The sequence below is a fragment of the Vigna unguiculata genome, chromosome 3 (assembly GCF_004118075.2).
Source record: "Vigna unguiculata cultivar IT97K-499-35 chromosome 3, ASM411807v1, whole genome shotgun sequence".
Classification (NCBI taxonomy): domain Eukaryota; kingdom Viridiplantae; phylum Streptophyta; class Magnoliopsida; order Fabales; family Fabaceae; genus Vigna; species Vigna unguiculata.
Genome location: NC_040281.1, coordinates 46,305,044 through 46,328,512, shown reverse-complemented (window position 1 = coordinate 46,328,512; position 23,469 = coordinate 46,305,044). Strand labels below are relative to the sequence as shown.

At 31.9% G+C, this 23,469-nt stretch overlaps 2 protein-coding genes and 1 long non-coding RNA gene across 5 annotated transcripts; 2 read left to right on the top strand and 1 right to left on the bottom strand.

The window, feature by feature from the left end:
- The first annotated feature begins 1,373 nt into the window (after nucleotides 1-1,373).
- Nucleotides 1,374-3,160, top strand: LOC114179793. Of its 3 annotated transcripts, none has more exons than XR_003603529.1 (5): nucleotides 1,374-1,486; nucleotides 1,738-2,005; nucleotides 2,129-2,234; nucleotides 2,436-2,591; nucleotides 2,688-3,160. It is a non-coding gene; the product is annotated as an uncharacterized LOC114179793 (long non-coding RNA). The 3 variants fall into 3 exon arrangements; XR_003603530.1 differs by having other exon boundaries at nucleotides 1,692-2,005; nucleotides 2,694-3,160; XR_003603528.1 differs by having other exon boundaries at nucleotides 1,692-2,005; nucleotides 2,688-3,159.
- A 6,100-nt stretch (nucleotides 3,161-9,260) lies between these two features.
- Nucleotides 9,261-16,279, top strand: LOC114176601 (pentatricopeptide repeat-containing protein ELI1, chloroplastic). The gene is made up of 2 exons (XM_028061684.1): nucleotides 9,261-11,379; nucleotides 16,104-16,279. The coding sequence occupies exons 1-2, from the start codon at nucleotides 9,546-9,548 to the stop codon at nucleotides 16,244-16,246; spliced, it is 1,977 nt and encodes a 658-aa protein (XP_027917485.1). The 5' UTR covers nucleotides 9,261-9,545; the 3' UTR covers nucleotides 16,247-16,279.
- LOC114176602 (WD40 repeat-containing protein HOS15-like) lies at nucleotides 11,951-23,118 on the bottom strand. The gene is made up of 14 exons (XM_028061685.1): nucleotides 22,816-23,118; nucleotides 20,894-21,039; nucleotides 20,269-20,767; nucleotides 19,692-19,786; nucleotides 19,539-19,585; nucleotides 16,708-16,858; nucleotides 15,691-15,754; nucleotides 14,705-14,863; nucleotides 14,475-14,596; nucleotides 14,185-14,259; nucleotides 13,603-13,656; nucleotides 13,411-13,484; nucleotides 12,794-12,868; nucleotides 11,951-12,390 (listed from the first exon to the last, which is right to left on the bottom strand). Exons 1-14 carry the CDS (start codon nucleotides 22,874-22,876, stop codon nucleotides 12,171-12,173), a joined length of 1,842 nt encoding a protein of 613 aa, XP_027917486.1. The 5' UTR covers nucleotides 22,877-23,118; the 3' UTR covers nucleotides 11,951-12,170.
- Nucleotides 23,119-23,469: the final 351 nt, after the last annotated feature.

Genomic DNA, 23,469 nt, shown 5'->3' with positions numbered 1-23,469 from the left:
AAACTATCTTCTAATGATTTGTTCTCTTATGCCGTGGATTATAAAAAAAAAAAAAGATTTTTTTTGTTCTTTTAAATAGGAAATACATCATGACTTAAATTTTAAGTGTTAGATGCTTATTGATTTGACTAAGTCTAATTTACATTATACAATTATCAATGGCATTATGAATGGTCCAAAACTTCATCATATATTCACCAGCGGATTTTGAGCAAAAGTGTTATGGATCTTGAACAAAAGTATTGGAGGGGTCAAATTAATATAATCTTGAATTCATTAGATTCCATCATTAGTATAATGTTTTAATAAATGGCTCCTTTAACTAAACAATTTGATCAATAGTATAATGCTTCAAGATATGCGAAGAAATAGAGTCTATATTGTTTTCATCCATAGTTTCCTTTTTATTACTTTTAAAAATGAATTTATTCTTTTATTTTTTATCAATATACCTTTTTTTGTAAATAATATTAAAAAATAATTTATCGTAATCCAATAAAAAATTGAGACACGTAATTATTAAAATCAAAATATATTATAGTAAAGTCACAATTAAAAATCGGTTATGAATACATTATTTATTTTTCTTCTCTATTCATAAAAAAATGAATATATAAAAAGCTCATGAGATAAACATAATGTTTTCATTATCAAATGAGACAAGATACAAGAAAAGAAGAGGATAAATGAGAAATAAGATAGAAAATAATAAGTTTGTGTCTAACTTTTGTTTTTTCTTCAAAAACAAAAGAAAACATATGAGAATGAGAGATGATTACAATGTGTGAAAAAAACTAAAAAAGACAACGAGAACGGAAATACAAAATATCTTAATAAATATTTGGTTTAATTATTCTTTTTTATTCATGTTTTTGTTTAAAAATGTTAAGTTGGTCATCTAGTTTTTTAGTCTCAATTTAGTACCGATTCTTGAAATGGATAAATGACTTTTTCATTAAAATTGAAACTATTAATATAGATGGTTTGCTTGGTTGATGTAATTAACATAATTCTATTGTCAATTTAAAAAAAAACAAAGATCAAAAGAGAAATTATACCTAAATATTTTTATTATTTATTATATTTAATTTGATGTTTTATTAGCTATTAACATGAAAGATTCAGCCCTATAAAAAAAAATTCACAATTTAATTTTCATGGATTTCTAAAATCTATTATATATATAATTAAAAGAAAAATCAAAATTTAATGTTAGGATAGTGAAATTACTAAATTAGATACTCCCGTTCATTGACACATGTTCTAGAGTATAGGTATTTTGGTCTTTCTGCACTTATTGAGATTTCCCGCTCATTTTATGTTTAACTTCTGATTGACGTTGGTGAGAGAAAATTAGCATTTAACTTCTGATTGACGTTGGTGAGAGAAAATTAGCATTCTTCTTCTCCTCGAAGCCAAGAATTTTCATTCTTCAGTTTTCCATCAAAAGCATTTTGAAGACCAGAAAAAACCTTTCCGGTTGAAGGTTAGTTCTGCTTTTTGTTGATGAAAGTTTGTACTTTTTTACTTCTTATGGGCTGAACATGGTATCATTATGGATTAGTAGTATTTGAAATTCAGTCGGTTGAGTTTTGTTTGTTCTTTTTAGTGGTGTTTTCTTTATTTTTTTTTCTTCTGGGGTGCCAAAGTTTCTTTTTTTTTTTTGTTTATTTTTCATTATCCTATGACAGAAATCGTTTTAACTGTTCGCGAACGGTTTGCTGTTTCAACAAAAAGGAAAACGACGACAACGAGCGGTGGTGGTGACACCGACAACAGTAGTTGGCACATTCCCGAGGTTGCACCGCTATCTACTCTGCCGCGGGAAGGAGAAATCGAAAGAAAAGGAGAGAGTTCCGACACGCTATCTATCGGCGTCATTGTTGGTGGATGCGGCATCGTTGTTGATGGCTTCGGCGTTGCTGTTGGTATTTGGTGGTGGCTGGTGGAGAAACATTGGTTCTATGGCAGCAGTGGTCTGAAGGGGAAGAGAAGAAAACCCTAGGTTTCTGATTGTAAAATTTGTGATTTTTTTTAGAGAAATAAATGTGTTGTACTATTCCTTTCTCTAATACACATTTTCTACTTTTATTTTAACTTGAGTTCTGTTTCTGTTTCGTATCTGCAGGTTTCCTTCATCAAAGGTATTTAAATAGTAAAGGTATGAAAAAACAAATTAAAATATCGAAGCAAACTATAAAGCTGGAGAGAGATTAAATGCAAGAATATTAAAGGTAATTTAAATATATTAAGCTTTAGATATGCTATTGGGTTGTATGTTCTTTCCAGGAGCTTTTATGCCTGTTGGTTATAATATAAATTGCAACTTCTAGCTGTTAATTGTGATTGTTTGTATATCTCTGTGTATATTTTACAATTGAAAATGCTTTACATAGACCTGTTGTATCTATAATATGTTTGTTTTATCCACTCAGATAAATATATTGACTTCAGAAAGTTGCCCTATAATAAGGGTAAATCTAGAAGACAACCTAATATCCTCAAGGGGAAAAAATTGGAATCCAATGAAAATATGGACGGGTTGCTTGACAATGATTCATAAGGAATGAAAACATTTGTAATTTGGCGAGGTATAAAGAATGTCAACTTGGCTTTCTTGCTTTCTTATTTGTTTTCTCTTCTTAATTGGTTTTTAATTTCTAACACGGAGAAGTATGTTGTTCAAGGAAAAGCAAATAAGGGCAGTCAAGGAAAGATTACTTGAGGAGTATGTACCTAGACAGTGGATGAGTTTGAAAAGTTGATTCAAAGCTCCCCCAAGTTTTATCTGGATCAATAACATGGATTTCATGAAAAATTGTTTATTTTTATTTACTTCTTTAGGTTTATTTTGAGAAGTTATACATATCATAAGTTAGTACGTTATTGGACTTTACAGTTATTTTATGACTTTATTTTTTGTTGGGTTTATTGTCTTCTTATTGTTTGTTCTATTAAAATTCCTTAATGTGTTGTATTCCAGATATATTAGAATGTCTTGAGAAGGTATAAATTTATCTAATACTCTGTGTGTGTTCTTCATTTTAGAGAATAAACTGAATCAGGTTGAAGAGCAACTTTTTAGGAAAGCATCAGATAATTGTTTGAACTTGAAGAAACCAGATAACAATTAAATTATTTCATGACTAAATTAGAGTGATGAATTTGACCAATGAAAACAAGAACTATTGCAGGAAGATCTTGCTTTTCTCCAGGTAGTCTTGGATAACTGACAGTTTATATATTTTTTAATGTTGTACATTTTGATGAACACGTTCTGTTATGTTTTGCGAAATTCATAATTACTATAATTATATTCGTGTTGTGACAATCCTGTTGTCCATGAAGAAATGAAAGACATATTTATTTACCATACCTAGACAAAATACTAGAACATATTTAAATGTAATATTAATTATATTTGATACTTAAATATAAAACTAATAAAATCAAATCATAACACATAATAATAATAATAATAATAATAATAATAATAATAAGATTTTATTATTTATAGTAATACTAAAGTTATTAATGAATTGTGCTCTTATGCGTACGAATTGATTTATATAATTAATAATTATATGATTTGTTATTTATTGCGAGTCAATTTCTTTTATTTTATACGTTTTGGAATCTCTTTGATTTATACATTTATAATTAATAAGATTAATTTCTAAACTTTTTCTTTATCAATTAATTATATTAAATTTCTTTAATTATGAAAGCAGTTTTAATTGGTAATTAATAATACTATTATAATTACTATTTTGTTATTATTATTTGAATCGATAAATATATTTTATTTTAAATTATTATTTTAATTAATTTATTTTAAAATGGGATTGGAAATATTTATGGGATTAAAATATTTATTTTTACAATCAATTTATATAATTTTTTTATTTACTAATTTATACATTTATAATTAATAGTTACATATTTAATTTATAAGTATTTTTTTATCAATTAGTTAATTTCATTAATTATTTTAAATTTCTTTTGATTGTGAATGAAGATTTTAAGTTCATATTGTTGACATATTTAAATATTTTAAATTTCTTTACTGATGTCCAAAAACTATGTATGTGTAGAATTCTATTTTGTCAATATATTTAATCGTCTTTACATTATCTTTCTTAATTTGCAATGTATTTATCATTATAATTATTGATATTATAATTTTATATCATTTTAATATTTTTGTCCAATTATTAATATTACTTTTATTAATATTATTTGTTATTATAAATATAATGAACTGTTTTATTTTATTTTAATTAATTAATATTATTATTTTAATACTCAATAGAGTTTGAATTTGTATTTATCGAAGATTACAAAGATTTATTATATTTTATTTTTGTACAATTTCATGTTATATTTATTTTTTACGGAACTTTATTACATTTTGCTTTAATAACGACCTGTGTATATGCATTTTATTTTAATATAACATACATGTGTTTATAACACAAATTCATGTTGTATTATTTTATACGAGACATTATTTCTTGAATTTGCATTTATTGAAGATTACAAAGATTTATTATATTTTATTTGTGTACAATTTCATGTTATATTTATTTTCTACGGGACTTTATTACATTTTACTTTAACAACGACTTGTGTATATTGTGTATATGTATTTCATTTTAATATAATATACATGTTTATAACACAAATTCATGTTGTATTAATTTATACGGGACATTGTTACATAATAAGCCTACATTTTACTCTAACAAGGGACCATGGATACACATTATATTTTAATATAATATACATATGTCTATATGTGTTTCTATCTAAAAATTTTTAACATAAATTTCATCTTATATATATTTTGTATGGAACCATATAACACAATATGCCTACATTTTACTTTAATAACGACATTTGCATATGCATATTTCATTTTAATATAACATTAAAGTGTTTATATGTACATGTGTTTCCTGTTTAAAAATTTTAACATCAATTTCATGTTGTATTTAATTTATACGAGACAATATTATATAATATTCCTACATTTTACTTTAACAACAATATGTCTACATTTTAATTTAGCAACAACATGTGCATATGCATTTCATTTTAATGTAATGTACATGTGTTTGTATGTACATGTGTTTCTATTTAAAAATGTAACATCAATTTCATGTTATATTTATTTTGTGCGGGACTATATTACATAATATGACTACATCCTACCTTTAGCAACGACTCATGCATACTCATCTCATTTTAATATAATATACATGTGTTTATATCTATATGTGTTTTTACTTCAAAATTTTAACAACAATTTCACGTTGTGTTATTTTATACGGGACAATATTACACAGTAGTTCTACATTTTACTCTAACAATGACCCGTTGATACATATTTTATTTTAATATAATATACATGTTTATATCTTTTTGTGTTTCTATTTAATAATTTTAATATCAATTTTATGTTATATATATTTTGTATGGGGTCATATTACACCATATGTCTACATTTTACTTTAATAATGACTCATGCATACGCATTTTAATTTAATATAACATTCAAGTGTTTATATGTACATGTGTTTCTACTTAAACACATGTACATATAAACATGAAACACAAGTGTTTAAATACATATAAATTAAATACAACATGAATTTCATGTTGTATTTAATTTATACGGGACCATATTACATAATATGCCTACATTTTACTTTAATGATGACTCATGAATATGCATTTTATTTTAGTATAATATAATATACATGTTTTTATTTATATCTACGTGTGTTTATATTTAAAAATTTTAACATCAATTTCATGTTGTATATATACGGGATCATATAACATCATACGTTTACAATTTACTTTAATAACATCCATGCATATGTATTTCATTTTAATATAGCGTATTTATATATATACATGTGTTTCTATTCAAAATATTTATACATATGCATTTCAATATAATTTATTATTATTATTATTATTATTAATACTATTATTATAAATTGTTATAATTAATTAAATCGATAATATATTTAAATAATAAAATTAATTATTATATGCAATTAAATTAATAATAATAATAATTCAAATAATTGATTTATATAATTACAACAAAATTTCAGTTTTAAAAATTACAAAACATAAAAACTAAAAAACACGACCCGTGCGTATGCACGGGTCTCCTACTAGTTGATTGATAATATTTGTATAAAAAAAAAATACGTTATGCATTAAAAAAATTTTACCCTCTCAAATTTTCTCAAGCACCCAATTGATAAGAATTTAAATACGAGTTTAATTCATATATTGAATAAAAATAAAAATAATTAATAATATATAAAAAATAAGACTCACAAATATATTGAATTAATGTTTTTAATAGGAATGGTGTGAATTTATTTATTTTGTTAAATCTCTCTTGTAAACTTCTTTAAAAAAATGTAGCACCAATAAGTTAGAGGTAAAAGGTAAGAGGTAAGAGATAAGAGGTAGGAGGTAAGAGATAAGAGATAAGAGATAAGAGGTAAGAGATCAGATATCAGATATCAGATATAAGAGATAAGAGATGTGAGATGAGAGATAAAACATAAGATATAAGTAATAATGTACAAGAGATAAGAGATAAAAGATACACGAGATAAGAGATACGAGATAAGATATAAGAGATAAAATACACAAAATAAGATAAGAGATAAGAGAGATAAAAGATAAAAGATATGACATACGAGATAAGAAATAAGAGATAAGAGATATGAGATAAGAGATAAGAGATATGAGATATGGCATAAGAGATAAAAGATAAGAGATAAAAGATAAAAGATAAGATATAAGAGATATGAGATAAGAGATAAAAGATAAGAGATAAGAGATAGAAGATAAGAGATAAGAGATAAGAGATAAAAGATATGAGATATGAGATATGAGATATGACATATGACATAAGAGATAAAAGATAAGAGAAAAGAGAAAAGAGAAAAGAGAAAAGAGAAAAGAGAAAAGAGAAAAGAGAAAAGAGAAAAGAGAAAAGAGAAAAGAGATAAGAGATAAGAGATAAGAGATAAGAGATAAGAGATAAGAGATAAGAGATAAGAGATAAGAGATAACAGAAAAGAGAAAAGAGAAAAGAGAAAAGAGACAAGAGATAAGAGATAGGAGATAGGAGATAGGAGATAGGAGATAAAAGATAAGATATAAGATATAAGATATAAGAGATAAGATATAAGAGATAAGAGATAAGAGGTAAGAGATAAGAGATAAGAGATAAGAGGTAAGAGGTAAGAGATAAAAGATAAGAGATAAGAGATAAGAGATAAGAGATTTGAGATAAGAGACAAGAGATAAGACATAAGAGATAAGAGATAAGAGATAAGAGATAAGAGATAAGAGATAAGAGATAAGAGATAATAGACAAGAAATAAGAGATAAGAGATAAGAGATACGAGATATGAGATACGAGATAAGATATTAGATATACGAGATAAGAGATAAGAGATAAGAGATAAAATAAGATAAGATATAAGAGATAAGAGATTAGAGATAAGAGATAAGAGATAGGAGATAAGTGATAAGAGATAAGCGATTAGAGATAAGTCATAAGAGATAAAAGATAAAAGATAAGAGATAAGATATATGAGATAAGATATATGAGATAAGAGATAAGATATAAGTGATGTTATAATAGGTAAGAGATAAAAGATAAGAGATACGATAGTGATAAGAGATATGACATAAGAGATAAGAGATAAGAGATAAGAGATAAGAGATAATATATAAGAGATAAGAGGTAAAGGATAAGAGATAAGAGATTTGAGATAAGAGATCAGAAATAAGAAGAGATAAGAGATCAGGAATAAGACATAAGAGATAAGAGATAAGGAATAAGACATAAGAGATAAGAGATAAGGGATGAGATATATGCGATAAGAGATAAGAGATAAGAGATAAGAGATAAGAGATAAGAGATAAGAGATAAGATATAAAACATAAGAGATAAAAGATAAGATATATATCGCAACCGAGATCGCGGCGGGACGACAAAAATAATTTATATGGTAGAGAGGAGTCGCCACCATAGTTTATTATGGAAAATTATAGAAAAATCATAAAAAGAATGGTCTTCGAAACCAAATTTAAATTCGGGAGTCGGTTACCTGTGCGGAAGGTATTAGCACCCCACAACGCCTGTCCTAAGACGATTTCCTCTTTAATTAAGTGTGCAAAATAGAATTTTGATGTTTATAATATTTGTTATTCCCCAAAAATCAAACAAAATAAGAAAACACATACAAAAATATTAAAATAAAATTATTCTTTTATTTTTTTTGGCCCGACGAGGATGACACCTCGTTCCTACGTAGTTCCATTTGAAAAATCAAGGATAACATAGTTCTTTGTAAAAAATTTGTTGTTTGATATTATTATCTTGTTTTTTTTTAAATTTTCTAGATTTTTTTGTATATTTATATCTTATTAATATCAAGAGAACCTGAGATTCTACATGATAAAAATTTAATTATCAAGCAAATTCGAGATTTGACATGATATTTAAGATGATTTTATAATTTTTATTTTTTATTATTACTAAAAAAAAAATTAAAAGCCTATGAAGGAGTGTTTTGATTATCAAGCAAGTCCGAGACTTGACATGACATTCAATACTTATATAAAAAATAGAAATAAATTTTATTTATTTATTTTTTTATTATTATTTTTGTAGAGAGATTATTATTGGGTGCATTTTTTTTAATTCATTTTCCATCTCAACATAATCAATACATCCACTTTTCAAGAGAATTGTATCAGTAACAGCATTCCACACTACATAAGTACATAAAACAAATCTTGGATTCCTTAGAGTGATTCTGGGAAAGCTTCAAATAGCAATGTTGATGCTCCGAAATCTTTTGTACTCATAACAGCAACACCCAACCCCAATTGTGGGTTAGTACAACCTCATCAATATTGACACCTTTGATAATATTATGTTCGTGAGGAAAACACAAATTAAGACTCCAAAAGGATAACTAAAACATATTCAAAAAAATAAGACGAATGTTGTTCTGATATCAAAAGTAAAACTAATGTGGGAAAGGAAAAAGACCTAACAACCACACTTTTATAAATTATAACAAATACAAGTTCAACTTTTATGTTTTTCTCTAATACACTTAATAGAAATCAACATTTTCTCATGGTCTACATGGCTTTTTTTATTAATGGGAACATCAAATTTATAAAAGCTGGTGGGTGAGGCAATTTCTCATCTTCAAGGACAATTTGGATCCAAAAGCAATACCTTAATATTGTTATTAATGTATCTCCAAAAAACTTTCTTTAGGTCATTATTATAATGATTCTACACAACCATGAGATGCTCCCATATTTTTTTTGTGCTATTTTCTTGCTCTTCAGATGTATTAATGGGTTTAAGAAAATGAATATATTGGGATGTGAAAGGCAATTTGGATTTTGTTGAGAAGAAAGGATGCATAATAAGATGGGCATAGATGCGGTGTGTGGGTGTAGGTGTATAAAGAAAGATGAGCCCAATCGAAGTGAGTGTATTGACGAAGGCGGCGCCCTCAGCTCAGGTAGACAACCTCGCCCTCCTAATCGACAACTCTAAATCCATAAACCACCTTCACCAAATCCACGCTGCACTCCTCCGACGCGATCTCCACCACCACCCCATCCTCAACTTCAAGCTCCAACGCTCCTACTCCTCCCTCGGCCTCCTCCACCACACCGTCACCCTCTTCCACCGCACCCCAGCCCCTAACGTCTTCCTATGGAGCTCCATAATCAACGCCCATGCCCACTCCGCTCTCTGGGACTGCGCTCTCTCTTATTACGCCCAAATGCTAGCCCACCACGTTCAACCCAACGCCTTCACCCTCTCTTCCCTCCTCAAAGGTTGCACCCTCCAACCCACCACAGTCGTTCACTCCCACGCCGTTAAGTTCGGACTAAGTTCCGACCTTTACGTCTCCACGAGCCTTCTTGATGCCTACGCACGGGGCGGTGATGTTGTATCCGCGCAGAAACTGTTCGACGCAATGCCTGAGAGGAGTTTGGTTTCTTTGACTGCCATGCTTACTTGCTACGCGAAACACGGGATGCTCCGAGAGGCGCGGCTGTTGTTTGAAGGGATGGGAGTGAAGGACGTGGTGTGTTGGAACGTGATGATCGATGGGTATGCTCAGCATGGGTGCCCGAATGAGGCTTTGGTGCTTTTTAGGGAAATGCTTGGTAAGGAGGTTAGGCCCAATGAGATAACTGTATTGGCTGTTTTGTCGTCTTGTGGCCAGCTTGGTGCGTTGGAGTGTGGTAGGTGGGTTCATTCGTATGTTAAGAATAATGGTGTTGGGGTTGGGGTCAAGGTAAACTTACGTGTGGGTACTGCGTTGGTTGATATGTACTGCAAATGTGGGAGTTTGGAGGATGCGCGCAAGGTGTTTGATGGGATGGAGGGAAAGGATGTGGTGGCGTGGAATTCGTTGATTATGGGGTATGGCATACATGGGTTTGGTGATGAGGCCTTGCAGTTGTTTCATGAGATGTTTTGTGTTGGAGTGAGACCCTCAGATATTACTTTTGTTGCTGTTTTGACTGCATGTGCGCATGCTGGTTTGGTTGGCAAAGGATGGGAGGTTTTCGATTTGATGAAGGATAGGTATGAGATGGAACCAAAGGTTGAGCATTACGGGTGTATGGTTAATCTTCTTGGGCGTGCTGGGCGTGTGCGAGAAGCTTATGATCTTGTGAGAAGCATGAAGGTTGAGCCTGATTCTGTCCTGTGGGGGACATTGCTTTGGGCTTGTAGAATCCATAACGATGTTTCTTTGGGAGAGGAAATTGCGGAGTTTCTTGTGAGCAATGATTTGGCTACTTCAGGGACTTGTGTCCTTCTCTCTAACATGTATGCTGCTGCTCGTAACTGGGTTGGTGTGGCTAAGGTCAGATCATTTATGAAAGAGAGTGGGGTTGAGAAGGAACCTGGTTGTAGTTCCATTGAAGTTAACAACAGAGTGCACGAGTTCCTTGCTGGTGACATAAGACACCGGAGAAGCAAGGATATATATTCGATGCTCGGGAAAATGAATGGTTGGCTCAAGGCACGCGGTTATACCCCAAAAATAGATTTGGTATTACATGATATAGGAGAGCATCAGAAAGAGCAATCGTTGGAAGTTCACAGTGAGAAGCTGGCCTTAGCATTTGGGCTTATAAGTACCAGTCCAGGAACTGCAATCAAGATTGTAAAAAACCTTCGAGTTTGTTTGGATTGTCATGCCGTGATGAAGATGATGTCCAAGATTTCAGGCAGAAAAATAATAATGAGAGACCGGAATCGGTTCCACCATTTTGAGAACGGTTCGTGTTCATGTGGGGATTACTGGTGAACTTATCATATTTGCTGCTGTTTCTTACAATAGCTTTGGATGCAATAGCAGCTAACTTATTAAGAGCCGCACAGGTTCTAAATTTCAACAAAACAAAATTAAGATCGAATTCCTGTTGCATGTTAACATGTCATTATAATCTAGAATTCTACAAATGCAATTTTTACTTAAATCCTTGCTATTCCTCACCATTCATAATTGTCAAAAAACAACTGTTATCAAACAAACATGAAGATACTAATTATCCCGAGTCAGCTCACAATAAAGTTTATTTTTACGAAGAATAAGATGTTGAACCATTTGTTCAATGCTGTTTAGGGCCCCACCAAAAATAAAGTTTATACATTAAAGCGTTTTAGAAGCCCACGCGAAAGTCTACTTTTCCTCCTTCCTTTTATCGAGCTGTTAAAAACGATATTATTTACCAATAACCTTCCCTTCCGCGTTTCCTTCATAACTTGCCTTAATGGATCAAAGGAGCCTAAAATGCAAGAGAAAGGCAAGTATACACAATAGACAAGTCTAGCGATACTTGAACAGGATGTTGTCCAACTAGATCTATACATTTTGCTTATTAAGAATACACTCCTACAAACTACTTTTCACTTAAGGTATAGCAAATTACAACAGGATCCACGAACAATGAGTTATACCTACAACTATGGTTAAAATGGGCAACCTAACCCACCCAAAATACACTTCCACCGATCTCATCTCAAGGGTGGAAAAGAAAGAATTTAATTTACTAAGCCTTCACAGATATTACATTCTGAAATCCAAAACACAAACTGTATTATTAGCAAAACATGCAGCAATCTTATCCCCCTCCTTATTCCAACAGACCTCAAAAATGCCTCCATTGCCCGTGTATGTCTTCACAATCTTGCCTTCCTTCAATGACCATATGTGCATAGATCGGTCAAGAGACCCGCTAACTAAATACTCACCATTGGGACTAAAAGCAACAGAATATACGGGATGCCTGTGGAATCAAATACACACATCAGGAAAAAAAAAAAAAAAACTTATGGCATGGCTTATTTCCTTTTTTTTTTGAGAGTTTTTTTGGAAGTGCTTGTCCTATGTTATTCTGTTCTGGAAACAACTTTCGAAAATAGCATTTTTTTTTTTAAAACAGTGTTCAAAACAAAAAAGTGAGAAGGAATCAAACAGGCCCTATGTGCCTCTTTGCACTATGCCTGATGTTTTCCACATGTAAAACGTAGTGATCAACCTTAAATTGAGGGTTAGATTAAATGTTGATCAGCCTCCTATCAGTCTATAACCTCGAAACAGAGAATGAAAAGAGGCTGAAATACAAAGAATAAACCAAAGCTCAGAAGACCCTCAAATAAATAAATAAATTCTATCCATAAAAACGGTACCTATGTCCATCCAAGCTGTAGATGAGTTTCCCGAGTTCTACATCCCACAGCTTTACAGTTGAGTCAAATGAAGCACTGCAAAAATATCAGATGACTGCAAAGTTTTTAAAATGAAAACAAACTTCCAATGAAGTATCCAACAAAAGAGACAATAGCAAGCAGGCACCCAACATCACAATTAAACTGTCAAGAGGGGAACAATTTACAGAAAGTTTAAAAGAGTAATTTAACAAAATCTCCAATTCAGTCAAATATATAGAATGTAAACCTTGTTTATGTTAAAGAATTTTAAATTTAGGGATGGGTCGGTCAATCAAAGAAGAAAAACAGTATAACACTACGTGAACACAACTATAATCAATTGGAATCAGCAAGCAGCCAAAGGCAACACAGCATTACCAATTTCAAGGCATCACCCAACATTAATCTGTGTAGTTTAGTTAACACATACAGGAAACAATATTACTGACTGAAGAAATGCACTCCACACCCATCAACTGGGATTCAGGGGTCCAGAAACAGTGTAAAACAACATTCTAAGTTTCGAGAAAGTATACACAGATGCATGTATGTACATCAGAAGTGCAGAACCTAATTTCACCATGAAACTAACTTACCTGGCCAACACCAGTTTATGATTAGGATTATTTGTACCAGGACCAGTGGGGCTCCATCGGATGGTATATATCTCCTACAAAGCAAATTATTTAGTTTTACCAACAACATGCATAACGCAACAACAATTAAAATTGCAAATTACAAAATGCGACAAACGGAAGACACAGGAAAACAAACAAAACTCAAGGTACCTTGGAATGCTCTCTCAAGTCATGAAGATATGTATCCTGCTTCATACTCCATATCTACAAAACAATCACAACCAATCCAAACAAGAACATCAGACCAACATACAGTATTTTCAAAGATAATTTCATAATTCTCAGACAGTAAATAATTTTATAAAAATACCAAAACAATTGCCTGCTGTATCAGCCAAAAAAAACAATTAGTACGAAAATAACATATCTTAAGAATGTAGATTTGTGCCTAACTCATAATGAGGTGAGAGTTACCATCCACTTATACATATACTATCTGCCTTTATCTCTAGGCAATGCGAGACTCAGTTTTTCCCAAAACAACCACTTACATGCACACCATTGGACTTGCTATTAGTTGTATAGTAGGTGGTCCAATAACAAATTTAGGATAGGTATTGATATCACCTCAGAATATGAATTTGAGTTTAACTCAATCCCCATAAATAAGCAAGAGTTGCCCTCTACTTACATAAACCATTTCAGCCTTTTCTCTAATCAAAATGGGACTTGAGTGTCCTAAATATTAAATAATAAGGTCACAAGGTTAGTTATTAAGTGGTCAACTATTACCTTTGCTGTGATATCATCAGAACATGAGGCCAGCAATGAACCAGTGGGATCCCATTTGACACAATTAACTTCACCCTGAAAATGCAGTAAGGTAATTAACAGATGTAATTTAAAGAAATATCTCAAGCTATTGCTTTGTCAACACTCAACAGATAAAATTCAGCATATTTTTAACAATACACACACACACACACACATATTTTTAAGTAGCGAAGAATGCAGGGGATGAATCCTTTCTCACAATATACGCCTATAGCATAGTTGCACAAAATAAGAACTAGTGTACAAACCTGATGTCCAGCAAAAGTCTTTATAGGGCGGGTTTCACCAATTTTGCATACATATATCATATTGTCGGTGGAACTAGTGGCAAAAGACACATTGTTGCGCCAATCAACATCTAGTGTGGGACCTAAACAACATATCAATCCCGAATTAAACAATCATTCATAAATATGGCAGAGAAAACTCTCACTAAGAGCTCTTTTTATAGAATTTTCCCTTCATTGCACATTCGCACCTGAATGAAATTCAAATTGTTGTTTCCATTCCTCTGCTTTCACATCCCACACAATTGCAGTTTGATCACAACTTCCAGTGAGGAGATAATCGCCTTTCTTATTCCACTTCAGGGAGAATATTGGTCCCTTGTGTTTGCTTAATGTACTCTTCAGTTCACCTAGTCACAGATAGCAAGAGTCAAAACACCTAAAGAAAATTGAAATACGCCCAGAGTCTATTTAAATAAATCAGAAGTCGAATTCAATGCTTTTCCAAATAGGATGAATGCAACTATAAAAATGAGACATTAATAGCCATAGGGGATTCTCTGGAAAAGACAGTTGAAAGACACATTACTAAATTGTAAGACAAAAGCATAATATTCTTAGCACTCAAATCAATCCGTTTGACATTTATTAAAAAATTCTGTGAAAGAAAAAACATTACATACGATTCATGTTCCTCCCCAATCATTTTGAATAGGGAAAATAAAATTGTGTCACCAAGCAACCCACACTGACATTACAACATTAGAGGTATTGTTATAGAATATATAGTCAACTATATTTTAATTAGTTTAGAATCAATTTCTAGTTACTAAGAAAGGGATGGTATTCTGCGAGCTATCGCCTTAGATTACTCTCCAATTGAATGTAATAAATAACGAGTTAATCACCAGAACACGAGTGTATCCTAACATAAGTTCTCTCAATAATTTGTGTCTTGTAACAATCGTGCATTGATTTGCAGCAAGATCAATCTAAACATGAATTTGCTAGTTGTTCCTAATATTCCCTCAAAAAACTAATAACACTAGCTGCTGACTTGTAGTAAAACTTGTACCAACCTACACTATGCAATTAATATTGAACTTTTTTTTTTCTCATGATTGTGGAATCAAACGCATACTTATAAAAATATGATTCCAAGGCAACTTCTAGTTCTTTTATCTCGTCAATTAAAATTCCTTAAAGGAGAATCTAAGGATACAAAAGAATGACCTACCATTAGTAGTCCAAATTCTTGCTTGCCCGTCATATGAACCAGTTGCAAGAAGTGTCCCCTCCCCCTGTAAAACAGCCAGAGTTAACTCTCCATAAGGTGTAAATCATTACTAGCAAATATTACAGATAATAATCTTAAAAGCAATCTCTGGATATTCCCAGAAAAAAAGTTACAGAAACAACAATATTTTGTGGAAAATTTTAAAATCCCATCTATTGCCTTGATTTTTAACAAATATCCTCCCACTGTTTTCATAACCAAAACATCACTCCCTTTGTGTCATTTTGGCATGCAAAAATGGAAGTAGAAGACCCACAATTAGGGTTCTTCGGGACACTCATCTATGTGCTATTTCACTTTGCTTTTGGTGACAGAGATACTCTTCTCATCACGCCATCCCTTTCTCTTGGCAGTAACTATGCCCATCTCAGCGGCGGTGATGACAACCATCCAACTCAGTTGCATCCCTTCTCAGTTCATCATTTGTTCTTCCTTGAGGCTCAACCAAACATCAACAATCATCTCCCTGCAATGTTGTGGTTCACAGATTTCTTGAAGTTTTATCATCTCTGTATGATTTGAAGACATTTCTCCTTTTTTCAGTTATTTAGTTATTTAAATGTTAACTTGTATATTGCATTGACTTATGTTTTATTTGGTGTTGGTTGAACTTATTTAGTAATGAACTACTTGACTTGTTACCTTTTTATTGAGATTTAATGTTTTTGCATTATTGTGGAATTAAAATGTTCATCGTTATCTTATTACTTGGTGTTTTAATATTTTTTTATATGAAGTAAACTCATAGAGTTTACAATTAAAGTCTATGGACTTTTCACGAGTTTGTAAAAAGTCACGAGTTTGATAACATTGCTTGCTAGTATTTTGGGGGGAAGAAGAGCTTCACAAAACTTACAACAATGAAACAAGAGAAACAGCTTTGGTATTAAAATATATAAATAACAGAAATGAAAGTAGTTGTCTTAGATTTAAATCATAGTATGCAACTGAACTCACATTCCAGTCAAGTGTAGTAACATCTTTACTTTTTTCATTTGTTTTACCCCTAACATGCTTCAACACCAACACGCTCAAAGGGCCATTATGTGAACCAGGCTTACATCTCCCTTCTGCTATTGTCCAAATACGAGCTGTTGAATCCCCAGATCTAAAAATTCAAGTGATCATGGTAAAGTGAAAGAATATCATTAATACCATAAAGCAAAAACATTCAGACAAAAAATAACCTATGGGCTACTCCCTCCATCTATTGCAAATTTTGTTAGTTTCATAATGAAAATATTGCAAGGTTCCTATTCCTATATTACTCTTAATACCCAAATGTCTGTCACAATTTTACCAAATTCACAACCACAGACAATACATACCTTACATAACCCATATGCAAAAAGTAAAATTGAGAAAAAGACAGAAAGTCCAGGCCAAAGTTTGTATCTACAACTTCAAAAAGGGTTAAATGGCCCAAAAAAGAACTAGAGAAATACAGACCCCCTGGCCTTTTATTTCAGTAATAGTTAAGCATGGGCAATGGATACCACTGAAAATTGTTGGAATGTAATGAATAATTGGATATCATTAGATAATTTAAATTGTTTGAATGTTTTTCAATGAAATCTATGAACAAATGAACAGAATTTAGCAGCAGCTATTGTCAATGTAAAGTGGTACTTTTTTTTGGTCCATGAAAAATGAATGGAAGAGATGCTAAGACAGGTATGTCTGGACTACACAACAAAGTTCATTTTGTACAAACTGATGACAATAAATACAGATAAGTATAGGATACTTTATCCCTACATAAATTATATAATATGTCTATAAATGATATGCTGATAAAGGTGGATGACCTGAGAGATCATATAGAAGCTTAGGAGATGGGGATGCTAAATAAACATTCACAGTCTATTACCTAGATACTAGAGTCCCCTAGATTCATGTCCTTCACCAATCAGTCAACTATTGTGCTCTTATATAATAGAAGAATTTGCATCAAAGGTATAGAACAATTTAAAGATTTAGTTAAGTGACTTGAGGAAATTAGGTTAAAAGGACAATTAAAGACAACTGTTTTAGGTTCAAAGACAGAAAGGGAGATTCAACCAACTCCTTGAGAACTAACTTTGGATCCATTGGTGAAAATAATAACATAAGGAACTTTAGGATGAGAAATGGAAGAAAATAAGGAAGCATTACCAGAAATGTGATTGAACGCACTAGAGTCGATTATCCATGGAATTTGATACTCCAAGGTTTGAGATATGCAAGCTTTTAACAAACTAGTGAAAGGTTGTGTTTGGCTGCCAAACTTCAAACTAAAGATATTTTTTTACATTCTTCATTAGAAAAATGTGGTTCAACCTCAATAGATTGGAAGATGTTTGATGTCTTGCTAGGAAAACCATGTAAGGAGAAGGATTTATTTGCAATTCTCTCACAAAAGGAACATTGAGGATGTTTGCATCCACTTTGAGTAAAGGAAGAATTCACCAGCAATCAATATTACAAAACAACTTATACTTCACAGCTGGTGCCAATTGTAAAAGATAGCAAACAGTAGTGGATGAAGAGTATGAGAGAGAGGAGAGAGGAGCCTCTCAACCAAGGCTGAAACCAACAAAACAAGGGGTCAAAACAAGGACAAGGAGGTCCCGCGAGCCTTGTGGAGAAGAATTGGATTTGGTCTAGTGACAAAAAGGTGGTCAACAGCGGATGACAGTGGCTGGCAACAGAAGAGGAAAACAGTGGACAGAGATGGACAACCGCAAAATTGGTACCAACTTAAGAATGAAAATAGGGCATTATCTCTCAGCTTATCTTTGTTATTTATAAAAGAAACTTAGTAAGGTAATTAATGATAATAAGTAAACAGCTCATAGGTACAACATGTAGCACTTTTCTGATACAAATGCTAACTACTTATATTTAATACCTATTCTAACAGGTTAACAGTGTTAATTATGCACCTAACCGAATCACTTTTAATTGTAAAATTCACATGCTAAAACAATCATCCACATCAATTTTCCCTCTATCCTTATGACCAACATGGACCTAAAAAATTTAAATTTTAAAGGGACAAAACTAATACAAAACTTGTTTGGGGATGTACTTAATATATTTAAAATTTTACACAGATGTGACACAGTTCATATAAAACTCTTAAAAAGGACAAAAACAAACTCAAAACTATTCATTTAACAATAAAAAGTCATGCATGTCTTAAACAACACGTAGAAATAAATGCTAACAATGGTCATATACAATTTTCCTAGACAGGAATCACTAGTAATCATCTTCTAAATGCAAGTAACTTTTCACGACTTTTAGTAACATTACAGTGGCAGATTTCACTTTTTTAATTGAAATCCCAACAAAGCTCAATGTCTCCGTTCAAAGGGACTTTTGGAATAAAAAAGTAGTGCCACTAACTCATCCACTGTGTCTGCAATTCGGTCCACTATTGGGTGAGCTACCACAACTACACTAAACTGCTCTACTAAATAGGCCCCTGTAGCAGCCAGGGGCCACTTTTACATGCTATTAAAATCCAATTCCAGAAACACCAGTTTTTTAAATCATACTGATTTTATTTTCCACTTCAGAAATTGAATACCAAAAACAATGTTTCCAAACAGGTTTAATTAATTAAAAAATAATAACTGAATGCATTCCATTTTCCTCAATCAAAAAGGAAATCAAACAAAATTGTAAGCATTAGAAAAGGAAATCCAATATGCACCAATATGATATAATGTGTATTATCCATTAGGTTATGCACACTTTAATACATATTTATATAAAGAGAAATAATTTATTTGGATGTCTACCCTGATGCAAGAAGAGATCCTGTAGGGCTCCATGCACAAGCGCACACCTAAGAACAGATGATGAACAGGCTAATTAACAGAGAGTTTAAGAAAAATATCCCTAAATGAAAAGAAAAATTAAGAAACAAAAGCACCATTGAATAAATACTTAACCTCTGATGTATGACCTTCCAAAATTGTTACACATGAACTGGGAATTTCACATAGCTGAGATGTTGATGTTGTAGAGATGTCCATTGGTTCTGGCCCTATTAAAGCAAATGAAAAAAAATCCAATGAAGGAATAATATTAATTGAAATATACCCCTAGTCAGCATTTTTGTGTACTACTGCAACATACAATGAAATACTCCTATTAACAGCATTTGTGGCAAGGGACTCTAGTGGTAAAAACACTAGCAACTATGATAAGCAATTTCAAAGAAATGGATAAAACTATTTTAAGAGAATCATATTTCCGAGCAAGCTACAATATCAGTCATTTATCATTAGTCATTAAACCACTCTGATTCATAACCTAACCATAATGTTCAAGCAAATATAATACAAATTTTAGAAGGAGCAAGCAATGATAGAAACATGTAAAGATGAACAGAAAATAAAAGAGAAGTAAAATGAAATTATTTGAAAAAAAAAAATTAGGACAGATTTTAGAAAGAAAATGCAGCCAAGAAGTAAACATGCAGAAAAAAAATTCTACATAAGCCATTTCCACGGAGCAGAACAATACCTCCAACTGCTCCATTCTCTTCATGTTTTACAGGGACCCTATCTTCATGATCTATAACCATGTCTCTAACATTCTGATCTCCATGTTGTTGTTCTCGTTCTTTATCAGTTTCTACCTTCTCCCTATCCTTTTGAAGTTCTTTCTCTCTTTCACGTCTCTCCCTCTCAACTTCTTTCTCTCTTTCACGTCTTTCCTTCTCAACTTCTTTCTCCTTTTCACGCCTCTCCTTTTCAAGTTCTTTCTCCCTTTCACGTCTATCCCTTTCAACTTCCTTCTCCCTTTCACGTCTATCCTTTTCAACTTCTTTTTCTCTTTCACGTCTTTCCTTTTCTCTTGCCCGTACACGTTCTCCTTCATGTTCCTTCTCAATTTCTTTCTTTCTTTCCTTCTGTAGTTTTTTCCTTCGTTCACTTATTATTTGCCTAAGTTCATGCACATCTTTTGTGATAATATCCAAAGGTTGTAAGAACGAAAAATCTTCTTCCAGGTCTGCATCACACTGGCAGGCTTAAAAGAAACATTGATCAACATGATACCTAGGGTTTAAAAGCTTAAAAAGGTCTGTTCAAATGGATAAATGTTATGTTGATATAAATCAAGAATACAAAAAGTAGAAAATGCTAACATTACTCAAGTTGGCTTCCATCTCAAAGTACTGTAAACCCTTCTGAACGAATGTAACAAGAGCACCTTGTGGCACCAAATTTCCGTCAATGGGGCATTTGTTGATACCAGCTTCATAACCAAAAGTAAAAGCAGCATGCGTGAAACCTGCAGGAGTGATGCAGAACAAGTAACAAGTAAACCAATTCAGTTGCAAGTAATATGGTCATTTCATATATATTGAAAGCATGACATTTTATTATCCAGTAAACAAATTATGCTATAAACACAACATCATCCAGTTTTCCTTATTCTTATGAATGCACCAACATATTATTATCATTACAAAATAACTTCAGACAGATGTTTTGAAGGACAAACTCTCCCAAAAGCTTTTGCAAGGTATAAGCAACAACAATAACTTTTCCCACAACAAGAGGGGTGTCTACATGGACCAAACCAAACAATGTGATAACATTCCGTCATAAACCATATTTATAAAATAACTATTGCCCCTAAGTTATTCTGAATGATTTAACTGATATCTTCCCTTTTGTCTCCTCTACCCCTATACTATATACATATTCACGCCAGGAATTAAGGATCAGATCCCAAGATTTATAGTTCTGCTTAATGTATACACAAGGAAGAAAACAATAAGAGAAACTCCCGTTAGGCACTTCAAGAGGCATAAATTCTCCGAAGGGTCCCAAATTCGATTTATCCCAACCTAATTTATCCACTTATACCACTATTCTCTAAAACATTTCCCACACACCACCCCCTCCCCAATTTCCACACACTACTGATAAGCAGTCAGTACCTCCCAAAAAACTCAGTGCATGTTGCCAAATTTATCGGGGAGTGTTGCAAAGTACTTTTACAAACAAACCAATAAAATCTTCATTTTCCATTTTGTGAACTGGAATTCACAATTGTTAATTGGAATTTGAGAAAAGTACTTTGCCAACTTAAATCCAAACATACATACCTGCCTAAACTGTTTGGTAAAAAGGCATGAAATGCTTTTATATCTTACATTATACATCGCATGTTAAGCAGTTCTGTGAACAATGACATTTAGTCCTAAGATCAAGCAAAATTTTATTCTTCAAACCACCCAAGAGTCACTTTCAAAGTTACCTTGACCACCATCTTTTTGCAATATAATTCATGATTTATAATACACGATTAAAACATATTTAAATAGGAGCAGAAAATAATTATAGCTCGTCGCAGGCATAAGTTTGATTCACTATAGCATCTCACTCGGTAAAAATGAACTGCAACCCATACCAAACACCAGGCACCACCATCTCAGTATCAAAATATAACTACAGCCTCAATGTATCTTAATTAAAAACCTTAGCTGATAAAAAAAACAGAGAATTTTACAACATTAAATATCAACCCTAAACACCCCACACATTTTTTTTCAGCAGCAGATCTACAATTTTCAGCCCTCTTAGATCTTCAACCCAGTAAAGAAAAGACAAAGATTTTTTTTTGTCTCGTGAGTAATTTTCTTTTGCTAACCATACAAAACCCTAATCCTCTGGAGCAACATTGGAACGCCCATACAAACTCGAAAACGTCAAATTATAAACACGAAGGACTCAATACTCGTCGAAACATTTAAAACCTTAACATCTTCCAGACCCCCACACACAACAGAAACAGGGAGAAAGAAAGAAATACAAGTATATGACATATCAACAAAATTTGAATCACAAGAAAGTCGAAAGCGCATTCAAACCTGATTCTTCTCCTCTAGATAAAAGAAAAAAAACTAGGAAATTGACAACATCTTACACGGAACGAAACACGAGAGACAGAGAAAAAGAGGAAAGAGAGGAGAAAGTAAAAGTATACCACATATGAATAGATTTTGAAACGAAAAAGAAACAAAACAAAGAGAAGAAAAGAAAAGACGCGGAAGGAAACCTGATTCTTGAAGATAACGAAAAACTAGAAAGTTGAGTTCGGCGGCGGAGATTGAAGCCATCTTCTCCCCTACACGAGCATGAGTCCTGTAACAGTAGCTGAAGAGAGAGAATGAGGAGGAAAATTAAGCTGTGAATTGAAAATGAAGGTGAATGTGAAGGTGAACGGTTATGTTATGGTAAGGGGTAGCAGAGGAACGGATTATAAACTGCAACAGTCACGCTCAGCTCACGGGGTTCAGAGCTTCCCTTCCTTCCGTCTGCCTCTGTTACTTTACACAGCTTTTCCGTTTCTTCTACTCCTCCCTTGTTATGATTCATTAATTCATTACTTTAAAATCTAAAAAACAATGTCATGCTCTTTAATTTTTTTATTTTTTCATTAACACACAAGTCATGCCACCTTAACTCTTAGCGAACAAAAAATTTGAAATTATTTTGTACTGTACTATGTTTATGATAAAATTGAGGATTTTTAATTGATTTTTCAATAAATATTTTAATTTATTAAGTATTTAATAATTTTTTTAATTAACTCTCTATTGTTAATTTTTTAATTTTTTTGTTAATTAATGACATGACTTATTAAATAGTTGATGTTGATATGATTATTATCTTATCATATTACTTTTTTAAGTTATCATATAATTTTATT

What these genes read in the sequence shown, in the direction of transcription:
- LOC114176602 (XM_028061685.1), bottom strand. Translation starts at nt 22,876, where the DNA reads ATGGCTTCAATCTCCGCCGCCGAACTCAACTTTCTAGTTTTTCGTTAT. An exon ending in TCGTTATCTTCAAGAATCAG is followed by an intron (nt 21,040 to 22,815) that starts GTTTCCTTCCGC and finishes TCACTCCTGCAG; the next exon opens with GTTTCACGCATGCTGCTTTT. An exon ending in TGGAAGGTCATACATCAGAG is followed by an intron (nt 19,586 to 19,691) that starts GTTAAGTATTTA and finishes ATCTGTTCTTAG; the next exon opens with GTGTGCGCTTGTGCATGGAG.
- LOC114176601 (XM_028061684.1), top strand. Translation starts at nt 9,546, where the DNA reads ATGAGCCCAATCGAAGTGAGTGTATTGACGAAGGCGGCGCCCTCAGCT. An exon ending in GTTCCACCATTTTGAGAACG is followed by an intron (nt 11,380 to 16,103) that starts GTTCGTGTTCAT and finishes TTCTCTTGGCAG; the next exon opens with TAACTATGCCCATCTCAGCG.